A 12,729-nucleotide genomic window follows, 5' to 3' on the forward strand; every position below is an offset into this window, starting at 1 on the left:
ACTAAATATAATACATAATTAAATAGTAGATGGTCAAAATAGTTATTTCACCACCTAATCCATATCCCCCATTATCCCTCCATTTATGTCCCCCATGGGACACAATAGTCCAATGGATTTGAGACTAATAGTTTGGTGCAAAAATTTTGAACCAAACAACGGACTATTAGGTCGGATGGACTAATAGTCCAATCTCATGCTTCAATCCCTCAAAACAAATACCACCCAAAAGTGTTGAATAATTTCTCACAAAATTCATTATGCAAATCACAATGAAATAATGGGGAAAAAAAGGCTTTGAGTCGTTTCCTTTAAATTGTTAATCCTATGGGAAAGGTAGAGAAGGGATAATTACACTTTTAACCTTCATAGTTTGACTCAAATTTTATTTTAATTCTTATTGTTTTGAATTAAATAGCTTGGTACCTATACTTTAAATATAGTTTCAGTTTGGTTTTTCCAATCATATATTTTTTTTTTTTTTGATCGGCAAAGAAAAATTCCATTAAAAATATGAAATTTAAAGGTACAAGGAGATAAAATGCATTGAGAGAGATTCGAAGAGTAAAAACTCACTCTCCTACTACTGCTATTCGCAATCTTACAACCAACCTCTTAGCCTCACATTTTTAAATTTTGAAAAGCAACTAGAAAATTAAAAAAAATAAAAAAATAAAATAAAATAAAATACAACACACTCTCTTGAGCCCCCACCTAACACACAGAAATACACCCCACGTCAGACTCAAACACTTGATACACTCTTGAGCCCCACGTTCTTACACCCTGCACCATTGTCAGACTGCCCCACGCTTGACTCTCTTGGGCACTCAACCTCCATAATCCATTGCCGTCGAGAACCACCATTGCCGGACACCCACGCTTGCTCTCGACTTCATCCTCCACCATTGCCGGACACCCACGCCTTGGTTCTTCTTCAGCAGCCCCAGATTCTGCCTCTGGGACTGGGCTGCTGTATCACTGATGCACAAATAATCCCCAAGCCTGCCTCGAGAGCAATTCAAAACTCTTCACTGGACACTCTGGTTTCTCCTCCTTGAGTCAACAAATTCCTAGCTCTCGACTCCGACCTCTGCCGGGACTGCTACCCTGAAAACCCGGTTTCTCCTCCTTCACCACGCTTCTGCCCTGAAAACCCAGTTTCTATCTTAAACTTCTCCCACTGTTTTCCTCTCCCAAACACCTCCCTCAGTTGATCCTCACCAACAACGCTGAGCAGTCCCCTCTTTGTAGACCCGGCTCCATTCTCCTCTTAACCGAACACAAGCTCCGACCACCATAGAGTTGAACAGAAATCACCCCTCAAACTCCCATGCACACGAAGCGCTCGAATGAAGATCCTAAACTCTGGATCCTCCATCCCTCAAACTCCCGCTCGCAGAGAAGTGCCCGAATGAAGTTCTTGAACCAACCCACCCATGGTCAACGCAACCACCCTAAACCGAAACCCATGGCTGAAACTAAACACCATGGCCGAAGCACCATTACCACCGAACCTCTTCATTCGAAGAAAGAACCCACCAAAACCACCTAACAAAGCTGTGAAAAACAAGCACTCAAAACAAAAGCATCCTACGCAAATCTAGAGATTAGATCTGAAAAGGGAACAAGCGGAAAACAAATGGGGGCTCAAGATTATTAGGAGAAAAAAGCATCAACACAAGAAGAAAAGCTAGGCCAGCCAACCGCCATGGCCAAAGGCGGCGGCCGGCTGGCCATCGGGGAGGCTAGAGATGGAGGTTTTTTTTTTTATAGAGAGAGTTTTTTTTGTTTGTTCAAAAGTTTAGCATAACTTACAAGTGCAACCCTTGTTTTTCCAATCATATTGAAGGCCAAGTTTTAACAATTTTGGGATACTCATTAGTCTCCTAAGATGTACATATAGGAAACATATTAAAGTTTAGATAGAAGATCAAATTGAAATTGCACTTAAAGTTTTAGTGATTAAATTTTTCAAATTAAAATTATAAAGATCAAAATGAAATTTGAGTTAAACTATAAGGATGAAAACTATAATTAACCAGGTAGATAAACTTTTTTTTTTTTTTTTAATTAGCCAAGAAAATTTTGTGGGCAAATACTCATAGTTTCTCTAATTTTTCTCTTGTATTAATCTAGTTCTTTTAATTTTAATTGTATCAATGTGCTCTTTATTTTTTCACATTGTATCAATTTAATTTAATTGATAAAATCAATTAAGAAATTAGCCAGAAATCAAAAGCAAATAGTCCATTCAAAAGATAATAAATCCTTTCAAATTGGACATTAACTTAGAAATCACCTTGGGAAGAACGAATGGATTAAGAAGAGAGATTTATGTGCAAGTCTCAATAGGCCCTGTGATAATTAGCGGTGTTTTTTTATAAATGAAAAATACTAATTGTTAGTTTTTAGCAACAAATTTAGAAAAACGTCATAGAAAATGTCACAAATTATCAATTTTTAGCGACATGTTTAGAAAATCATCATACAAAAACATTTTAAGGACGATTATGATAAAACCAACTTTCAGTGATTAATTGATAGAATTTAATGGGAATAAGTCTAACTATTAAGATCTACTGATAATTTACCCTTATTTTATCCTTTAATTGTAATTTAATTTCTTAACAGATATTATCAACTAAATTAAATTGACATAATAAATAAATTTTAAGAATAAAATTGACATAATAAAACTAACATTGACACAATAAACAAACTAAAGATGCTACGGATATAATTATTAATGAAAAAAATGAATACAAAGAGAGTATATATCACAACATCAATAAAAAATAATTTGAAAGAAAATTGGGGCATGCTTTCACCTAGGGGTGTCCAAATCTTGGGCAAATTGAGTTTGGACTGAGCTTACACTATATATTAAGAGAATATGTGTCATTTTAAGTTTAGCTTGAATTAACGTCAAGCTTAATCTAGCTATTCAAAACCTAATTCCAAAAAAAAAAAAAAAAAAAAAAACCTTCTAAATTACAAACTCATCCATTTAACCTAATAAACATGAGCTATTAAGTTTTTTTTTTCTTTTTGGGTCTTAAAAGGCTAAAAAATTATTTAACCCTTTAAATAATTATCTAAATTTGAAATATTAACAATGCCTAATTATAAAATAAATATGATTGTTAACAAATATTTTGATCCAAATCCTGAAAACAAGTATAAATATTTGTCATTTATAATTTTTTTAATTTATTTTGTAATGAAATAAAATTAATATTTTATAAATTAGCAAGTTGGGCTAAGATGGGCTAAAATCTTATCCCAAGACCAATTCAGATATTAAATAGATACAAAATCTCAGGAATAATGTTTTAGAGCACTAAATTGGGAGCTCTAGAACATCACTAATGATGTGGCATAGTGGCCCCCACCAAAGTGATGTGATGTTTTGGCTTGAGTTTTTTTTTTTTTTTTTTAAGCTTATTAATGCTATTAGTGGTCCAAAAATTAGTGGGATGAATCATCACTCAAATCTCAATCTAATATGATCTTATAAATTAAATATTTTTTTATATCATAAAAATATCTGGTTGGATTGGGCAAAATTTTTTTTTTTGGACTGGGCAAATTAATGGCCATCCCTACAACGTCTTGGAATATTACACTAGCCCCAACAACGCAATAACTAGTCATTTTGGGAGGGTTTATTTTATTTTTTTAGTTTGACTTATTTTCGCTTTTATTGAACATTTTTTTTTTTAAATTAACACAAATAAATTTTCTTTTTATATATATTTCTTTTACAAAATAACGGTTAGTAGGTTAGAAATTAAATTAAAACGCAAGTCAATATTTCCATATAGATTCAAACTTGAAGCTCACTCACCCCTTAAGTGCCTTCATGATTGCTTCAACAGTTGCTCATGGCTTTTTATATTTCTCTTAACTAGACAATTTTTAAAAATTAAAAAATTTAATTTTTTTGAAAAAATGTTTAGAATAAAAAAACAAAACAAAATAAACCAATTTTTGTAAGGTTTTGCATTTATAAATTTGACTTATTTTATTCTTTTATAAAAAAAAATTAAATTGACTCAATTTTTTAAAAAAAAAATTAGAATCGTCTAATCAAGAAAGACCTTAAAAATAAATAAATAAAATTTTCTCAAATTGAAAAATAAATAAATAAATAAAGACAAAAATAACTTGGCTTACAAACTTAAAGGGTTTATTACACTTTATACTCCTAAACTATCACAAAATTGTCTATTTAGTCTCTGAATTATCGATTATGTCTACTAGGTCCCTAAAGCATATAAATTAAAGTCTATTTAGTCCATAAACTATCAATTGAATCTATTAAGTCCCTAAAGTGCTTAATTCAAATTTATTTAGTCCTTAAAAGGATTATAAAAATAAGAAAAATGACTTGGACCTCCACATGAATCTATTAAGTCCCTAAAGTATTTAATTCAAATTTATTTAGTCCTTAAAATGATTATAAAAATAAGGAAAATGACTTGGATCCCCACAAAAGGGGCACCCCCACGACGAGTCAGGAGCCTCTCCTTGCAAGCTTGTACTTGCGTCCGTCCTTGCAGGCTTTTGGGTCTACTTTTAGGCCCAATTTTGATAATCCGAACCGTTTATATTTTATGATTTATTCAGTATATCATACCTGTAAAAAATCAAGTTGATCGGATATCAGAAAGTATGTGTTTGAAAAATTGAACTAAATACTATTTTTTAAAGAATTTAATAAACAGTTTTCCGAACATATGCTTTCTGATATCCGATCAACTTGATTTTTTACAGGTATGATATACTGAATAAATCATAAAATATGAACGGTTCGGATTATCAAAATTGGGCCTAAAAGTAGACCCGAAGGCCTGCAAGGACGGGCGCAAGCACGGAAGCTGCAAGGAGAGGATCCTCACTCCCCCCACGACCCCCTCTCTATTTGATTGGCCAGTTTTTCTTTTCTTTTGCTTTTCTTTTTTTCCTTCTCCTCCAATCACCAGCCTCCACGTGTGTGTGGGTTGGTGGGGGTGGTGATTGGAGGGGTCTCAATCACTTCCTTAAAAATAAACTATAAACTCATAAATATTATAAATTTATAAAAGACCCTATCTAGTTAAAATTTTATTTCAAAAAAATCTTAAATTTTTTATTCTGTCTTTGAAAAGTGAGCATCAATTCATATATTGATACGTGCTTACATTTATCTAATATTATATGTCATATTTTATTTATAATTCCAATTAATTGTTTTTAACTTTTTCGTTGAGTTCTTTTTATTACTTAATTAATGTATTAGCTTGTTTTATTTCCTATTTGTAGAGAAGTGTTAAATTATCTAATCTTACCTCTTCAGTATATCTAATATTCATATAATTTATTGATAAGATTGAAAATTCAAATTGTAACATTAGTTTAAACACACAACAAAATAAAATATCTTTAAGAACAAAATAAAATTTTTAAAGATTTTTCTATAATAAAATCTTAATTGATGAGGGTCTTTTACTAATTTGTAAAATGCATGGGCATATATTTTATTTTGTTAATCTTTTTAGGAACTAAATAAGTTTGAATTAAATATTTTAGGGATTTAATAAATTCAATCGATAATTTAGGGACTAAATAAATTTTGATTTATATACTTTACGGACAAAATAAATTTTAATTTATATACTTTAGGGAGTAAATAGATTCAATTGATAGTTTGCGAAATAAATAAATAATTTGATGATAATTTAGAAGTAGAAAGTATAATAAACCCCAAACTTAAAAAAAAGAAAAAAAAAATCAATGTTGCTGAGTTATAACCGAACAAATTTTACCAATGTTTCTTATTAACTATGTGTACATAATAAAGAAATTTTAAATTTTAAAATGAGATCCTTTTCAGTGACATATATGACATCCGAAAATAAATAAGTTTGGAAGGTTTATTAGTTTGTATAGAAAAAGAGCAATACTAACAATTCTAAAAATAAAAAAAAAATTAAAAAAAACCCGCTTCTAAAAAAATATCAAATATTCTACACAATATTCACACAATTGTAGAACTCACATCATATGAGATTCCCACCTATATAAGTATTATGTAAAATATTTAGTAATTCATTTAGATTGTCCATCATTTTTTCTAAAGAACTGAGATAAAATTTAGGAGAACTTAAAAGAGCAATGTTAGATATCATGAAAAATATTTAAAGAAGACAATCATGAAAGATTTTTGATCGTTAGATTACATATGCAATAAATTACAATGTATAATATAAGGGTGAAGAATTTTTCATGACCATCCTCATGAAATTTTTTTCACGAACCGTAACATTTTTTAACTTAAAATTCAGTATAATTTTTTCTTAAAATAATTTTAAGTAAATGATAAATTTTAGAGTAAATTATGCAAATAGTCCCTATAGTTTACACGATGTGTCAATTTGGTCCATGTAATTTTAATTTGCTCGATTTTGCCCCTTAATTTAACGGATTGTGTTATTTTAGTCTAATAAATAATTGTTGTTAAGTTAATTTAACGGAAGGTCAAACAATGTGTCAATTCGGTCTCTGTTCTTGTTAAGTTAATTTAATAGAAAGTCAAACAATGTTTCAATTTGGTCCCTGTATTTTATACAATGTGTCAATTTGGTCCATATAATTTCAATTTTCTCGATTTTGACAGGGACTAAATTAACATATTGTGAAAAATAAAAGGACCAAATTGACACATTGTTTGACTTTCAGTTAAATTAACTTAACAACTGTTATTTATTGGACTAAATGACACAAGCCGTTAAATTAAAGGGTAAAATCGAACAAATTAAAACTACATAGACCAAATTGACACAATGTGTAAATTACATGCATTATTTACAAAATTTTTCCTAAATTTTATGAATATTAATCATTAAAATTATAAACTTTTTCATAAATATATAATTATTTTGTGAAAGACATACTATAAATATAAATTCTCCTAAAATTTCTCTCTCCTCCTTGGGAACAACACCAATCATCTTTAGCTGTTCACGTGTTTATTCATTCTCATGCATGTGAGTTGTATATGTCTGTTTCTGGTTTTGTTCTCTTATGGGTTGGCTGCTTCTCACTCACTTCTGTGTCCTTGTTGTTTCTCCTTCCCATCAAATACTCCTGTAATGTAACTTGGGAGGGACCAATATGCTCTCTCTCTCTCTCTCTCTCTCTCTCTCTCTCTCATGGGATTCTAGTATTATTGATCTAGGGTTTTCCCAACATGTGAGGTATGACTTGCAAGTTTGAGGAAAATTTCTATTATTGGTAAAAACAACACAGTTGTTTTGCTTTTCATTGTTTGGCATTTGACAAACCTTAGAAATAAGCTTTGTCCATGGAAGATCTTTCATCAAAATTGAATGTATAGTTCTCTCTTTCATTTGCTTGGGATTCTGTCCTGGAAATGGTAATTCAATGGAAGTGCCAAAAAGAATAAATTATAAAAAATAAAAATAAAAATAAAAATAAGCAGTTAAAATACAATCTTAAGAACTCATAACAAATTTTGATATTGGTTGTCTTTATATGAAAATGTGGTAGCAAATTTATTTCACATTACACCAACATTTTATATTCTCAAGTTTTTAAATTAATTGCTTGTGTACATGTTTTTTTTTTTTTTTTTTTTAAGAGATATATGTACTTTTCAACATAATTATATATACTAAGAATAATTACAAATCTTCTTTTTTCCAACAATAGCTAGTTGACATCCAACACATTTTACTATTACAAATTTCATAATAATCTCATGCTCAAATCCATGAGTCCATAAAACTCTCTACAAAAAAAAAAAGGACGTTTTTTAGAATTTTAATAAAAAAGCTATTCATCAAATATTGTGACGGTGATATTTTTTAAGAAGTATAAAATGTCATTTTTTTTTTTATAGAATTTTAATAAAAAATTATTCATCAAATATTGTGACAGTGACATTTTTTAAGAAGTTTCTTGATGAGTTTTTTTTGTTTAAAACTAAGAGTACAAAAATTTATATTCATTCATTAAAAGTCAGAGGAAGTGAATTTCCAAGCAAAGTTTATATATAAGAAATTCTATCAGAATGATGTGCCAATGACAATTTTGAAATGACAAGTTATTTTCATGAGCATTTTGATTTGAAATGAATGTATATCAATTTGACGCATCATCTTGTGTAACTTTCTTATTTATATATCATTACTCAAAGTTAAAATGGCATCGCCATGATTTACAGATGTAACAATGTCATTGACAGATCATTGTGATCTTAAATTTTATACAAATTCTGTATAAATATCATCTTCCAAGTAATAGGCTTATATTATAGCTCTGCACATCATTTTGTATACATTTTCTCTATATATGATTACTCATCCATGAAAGGTGACCACATGCCCATTCCTCTCATAACAATTTTTACAGACGTTTTTTTCGTTTGATCAGCACAATTTTTACAGACTTGACAGTTTCATAATTACACACAAGCCCTTCTGTGATGCATTGGCTCAGGAAAGTGCAAGGGGCCCTTGGAAGCTTAAGCACCATTGTTAGCCATACTTTGCAATCAATGACTTCACAGGCATTCTTCATACAAGACTCAAAAACCTCTGGTCTCTCTTCTCTTCTCTATATAGCACTTCAACACAGCACCAAAACCCCCGTGCCGCTTATGTCTGCTACTTCATATTGCTTTAGAAATTTGCTCAAATGAGTTCAACTACTAGCAACAATGGTTTCTTCTTTGCTAATGGATTCTCTTACAAATGGGAAGTCTTCAATACTTGGTACCTATGTTAGGTTTGATGGAAGTGGGATTGCAATAGAACTTTGAAAGCGTTTTTAAATTTTGGCCACTTAGATTTTAAAACTGATCGATCAAAACGTATAAACTAAAAACAATTCCCCTAACTTACTAATATTTAGTTTTATTTTTTAATTTATTTAAATTTTTACTGTTATTGTCTCCCTAAAATCGTGAACAATTTTTTATCAATTGAAAAAAAAAAAATCATGAGCTTTCTTTGGCCCATTTTAATATTTATTCAACCTGCGTAATAAGCTTACCTTTTTCATTTTTAGAAAATGGCATATATAAACAAATGTCTTACGAATTTTTGTTTACCATTTCGTACAAACACAATGGTTCCATGCATCACTATCTTTGTGTCTAGTAATAAAAAAACATCTGATACTTCTTCTAGCAAAAAATATTTGATAAAAAAATTTATTTAGTGTATTTGGTTTTAGTCTTTTGAATTCAGTTTTCTCAAAATTGAATTTTTTATTTTTTATATTTTTTGTTTTTAGTAAATATTTTTAAAATTTTAAGCATTTTTTTTTATTTTTTTAGATGCACCGTACTTAGATGTTCTAAAAAGTAAAATATTTATAAAAAAAATATTTTAAAATTTTAATAAATACACAAAAATACGAAAAATATATATTGAATTTTTATTTATTTTTTATTTTTTATTTTTGGTATTTAGTAGATTTTTTAAAGATTTTTTTTCAAGAAAATTGTACTTTTTAAGTGTATTTATGTTATGTGTATCTAAAAATTTAGGTATTTGTCACTAAAGAGACATATCTTGTAAAAAATTAATATTAAGTATTATAGGTGTTTAAACCTCATGGACCAGAGGAGAGGGTGGATTCCCATTGTCAATCGAACGGGAAGGCAAGTAATGCAGAATGGGGAAGCAAGGGGGAGGCTGGTTACTTTGTTTGTGGATAACTTACTACACATGATGGATCCTAAAGGACTATTTCAACTTTTTACCAAATTTGGTGTAGTGAAAGATGTGTTTATCCCCAACAAGAGAAGGAAAATGACAAACTCACGTTTTGGTTTTGTTAGATTTGATTGTCCGGTTGCAGCAAGAGTAGCAATTCAAAAAGCTGATGGGCTCTGGATTGATGATAAAGCTTTTGTAGTCAAAGATATAGAGTACGGGAAAGCCAACGCTGTGGTGAAATATCCAACGCATGTCCAGATAAGCAAAAGCACAGTACCTAGTGTTAGCAGGAGGAAGGACCAAGGCTCAGATGGTTAGTTGAGAACATACGCTGATATGGTGAAAGGGAAGGATTATGATGGAAGAAAAAGTATCAGCATCAGAGCTAAGGAGATTGGTAATGGGTGGCTCAAAGAAAGTATGATTATTCGACTCAAACCAGAATTCGCTAATCTTAGAGTGAAGGAGGAGATGGAAGCAAGAGAGATCAAGAATGTCTTGATTAGGGAAGGAGGTGCTCGAACTGTTGTGTTAACCTTTAGCTCAGAGGAAGATAAGGTTAAGCAGATGCAGGGGATCAATGAATGGCTAAAAGATTGATGCGAGTTCATAATTGAGTGGAAGCCTGGCTGTATGCTTGCTCAAGAGAGATATGTATGGCTCAGGTGCCATGGCATACCTCTCAATCTTTGGAGTTGCGATACCATAACCAAGATTAGACGTGTTTGGGGAGATGTGGTGAATATTGAAGGTAATATGAGTCACCCAACATCCTTTGTTTGCTGCAAAGTTCGCATTGCCACCAAATGTATGGAACTGATTAATTTGGTTCTTAATTTGGAGTGTAATGGGTACTCCTACCCAGTTAGGGTGTTCGAGGATCACTGTATGTGTAGTAAAACAATAGACAAGACTATTGATCAAAGCACCACAAATTTGGCAGATCAAAACAGTGTTAACCAGCATGGCGAGGAGAAAAAAGAAGATAGTGGAGATGATGACTCACCTAATGACATGGAGCATGGTCATGAGGTGGCACTGACAGGAGATCCACACGGTAGAACGAGGAGGTATGAGGTGGAAAAAGAGCAGTGCTGGAAAAGTGATACGATTGTTGAAGAGACAAAGCGTGGAGAAGGCATTGCAATCGAGGGAAGAGCATGCAGCCCATTGCTTTTGTTGGGAAATAACATTATCAGCTCTGTCGAGCGTCAGAAAGTGGATGATCACATTGTAACAGAGGGCTTTATGAAGAGCCTAAGTGGATCAGGTATGATTGGGCCTGGTATAAATTTAGAAGTTAAGTTGGATCAAGCCCATTCAAAGGAATAAATTGCTGGGCCAACTTCTGGAGTTAGTAGATCAAATGAAGTAGAAGATTTTGAATCCACTGGGCCTGCTGAGTTGGGGTTTACAGAAGGAGGTCTGACCCAAGCTAAGCCAATGAGAGGAACTGCTGGAGTCAGCAGTTGTGCACCCAGTCTAAAGAAGAGTAAAGGGAAGCAGAAGGTTAGGTATGGAAGAAGGACACAATCAAAATTGAAGGATGGGCCACTCTATGGTCTAGTCAAAGATTATGGTCATAATGGTGCTTCTTCTAGCAAGCCCATCAAAAAAAGTGTGGTTTTTAGGATTGCAACTGCAGCACTCTCCCTCTCTGCATCAATTGAGTGTGGGGCTGATGGAGGTCGACACTTTCTTAATGAAACTCAAGTAACAATGGAAATGGGGAAATTATTGGGCATCAATTTTAAAGGGAAGGAAAAGGAGGTGGCAAGGAGAATTGTTGAGATGGAATTACAAGATAAGGGAAAGGCAGTAGGGAGGGTTGCTGCTGGTGTGTAAATGGCACACAGTTGGGGTCTTTTGGGTGTATTATTATTGGTTATGATGAAGCTACTATCATGGAATATCAGGGGTCTTGGAAGGCAAGCGAAGAGGAGAATGATCAGAAAGATAATCAGAGACAGGAAAATTGATATTGTTCTACTTCAGGAGACAAAGAAGTCAATTGAATCTGCTGATGTGGTTCGATCAATTTGGGCAAGAGACAAAATGGAATACATGGCTGTAGACGTCCCCGAATGCCCCGGGGAGGAACGAGTCCCCCGTTCCGTTCGATATTAGGCTCACTACAATTCGGACTCTCAATTTTTCACGGTTCTAAATCTGAACCAAAGAGTCCAAATCCGGCAAATCGTTTTGAGAAAACAGATTTTGCAAGAAGTGCCAAACATGGACTGCTTTGCCAGATATAGAGTCGCCACCTAAATATTTTATTTTGGGAAAACTTAGGAAACCCTGACTCGTTTGCCTAAGGCCACGTGTCCGTCATCACCAAAGTTGCCTCGGCTCGGGAACTTGGGTACGATTAGGGAAGGTCACTTCGTGAGCACCCCCACTCGCCCGATCAAAGATCGGCCTCTACTAACCATGATATCTATTTTTGAAAATATTATGCATTCTTATTCCGGTTATTAGCCTAGATTTACTATGTGATGCGCACAGCATACAAGTATAGACTGGATCGCCTGAATTGGAACAAAACATTTCATGTTTGTTTATTTAAAAATGGTTTGATGGTGCTACCCGCAAGTAGGCTAAGACGTGGATTTGCCACCCTCGGGTGGGCTTAGAAAAACATGATTTTGCCACTATCTAGTGGGCTTAAAACACACATTTGATGAATTGTTCCAATTCAAATAACCCAACTTTCAACCACAGGTGTAGACACCCCATTCTTGACCGACCTTGAGACTCAAACGTCACCAGTTGAGCACTCGGTGATATTGCATATTGTGCTTGTTCAGGAGTTTCAGAGCCTTGCCTCCGGACTTCCAGGCTCTTTTGTGCTTTGCCTCGGTTTGCGAACCAGGCTCTGTTTTCTCTGTTTTCTCTTCCCGAAGGGAGAGAGAGGTCTCGTAGATCATCTCTCAGTGGCCGTAGGCTACGTTTCGTGGTCGTAGGCCGTTTTGCCCATTTGGAGTCCGGTTTCCGA

The 12,729-nt window shown here is 32.9% G+C and overlaps 1 protein-coding gene across 1 annotated transcript; it reads left to right on the forward strand.

Annotated features, from left to right (window-relative positions):
- Positions 1-9,626: 9,626 nt before the first annotated feature.
- On the forward strand, positions 9,627-10,049 carry LOC145802188 (serine/arginine-rich splicing factor SC35-like). The gene has a single exon (XM_082894858.1). The coding sequence runs from the start codon at positions 9,627-9,629 to the stop codon at positions 10,047-10,049; it is 423 nt and encodes a 140-aa protein (XP_082750984.1).
- The last annotated feature ends 2,680 nt before the right edge of the window (positions 10,050-12,729 follow it).

The sequence above is a fragment of the Camellia sinensis genome, chromosome 11 (assembly GCF_055761805.1).
Source record: "Camellia sinensis isolate YWXY chromosome 11, ASM5576180v1, whole genome shotgun sequence".
Taxonomy (NCBI): domain Eukaryota; kingdom Viridiplantae; phylum Streptophyta; class Magnoliopsida; order Ericales; family Theaceae; genus Camellia; species Camellia sinensis.

Coding starts and splice junctions, on each gene's coding strand:
- LOC145802188 (XM_082894858.1), top strand. CDS start 9,627: ATGGACCAGAGGAGAGGGTGGATTCCCATTGTCAATCGAACGGGAAGG.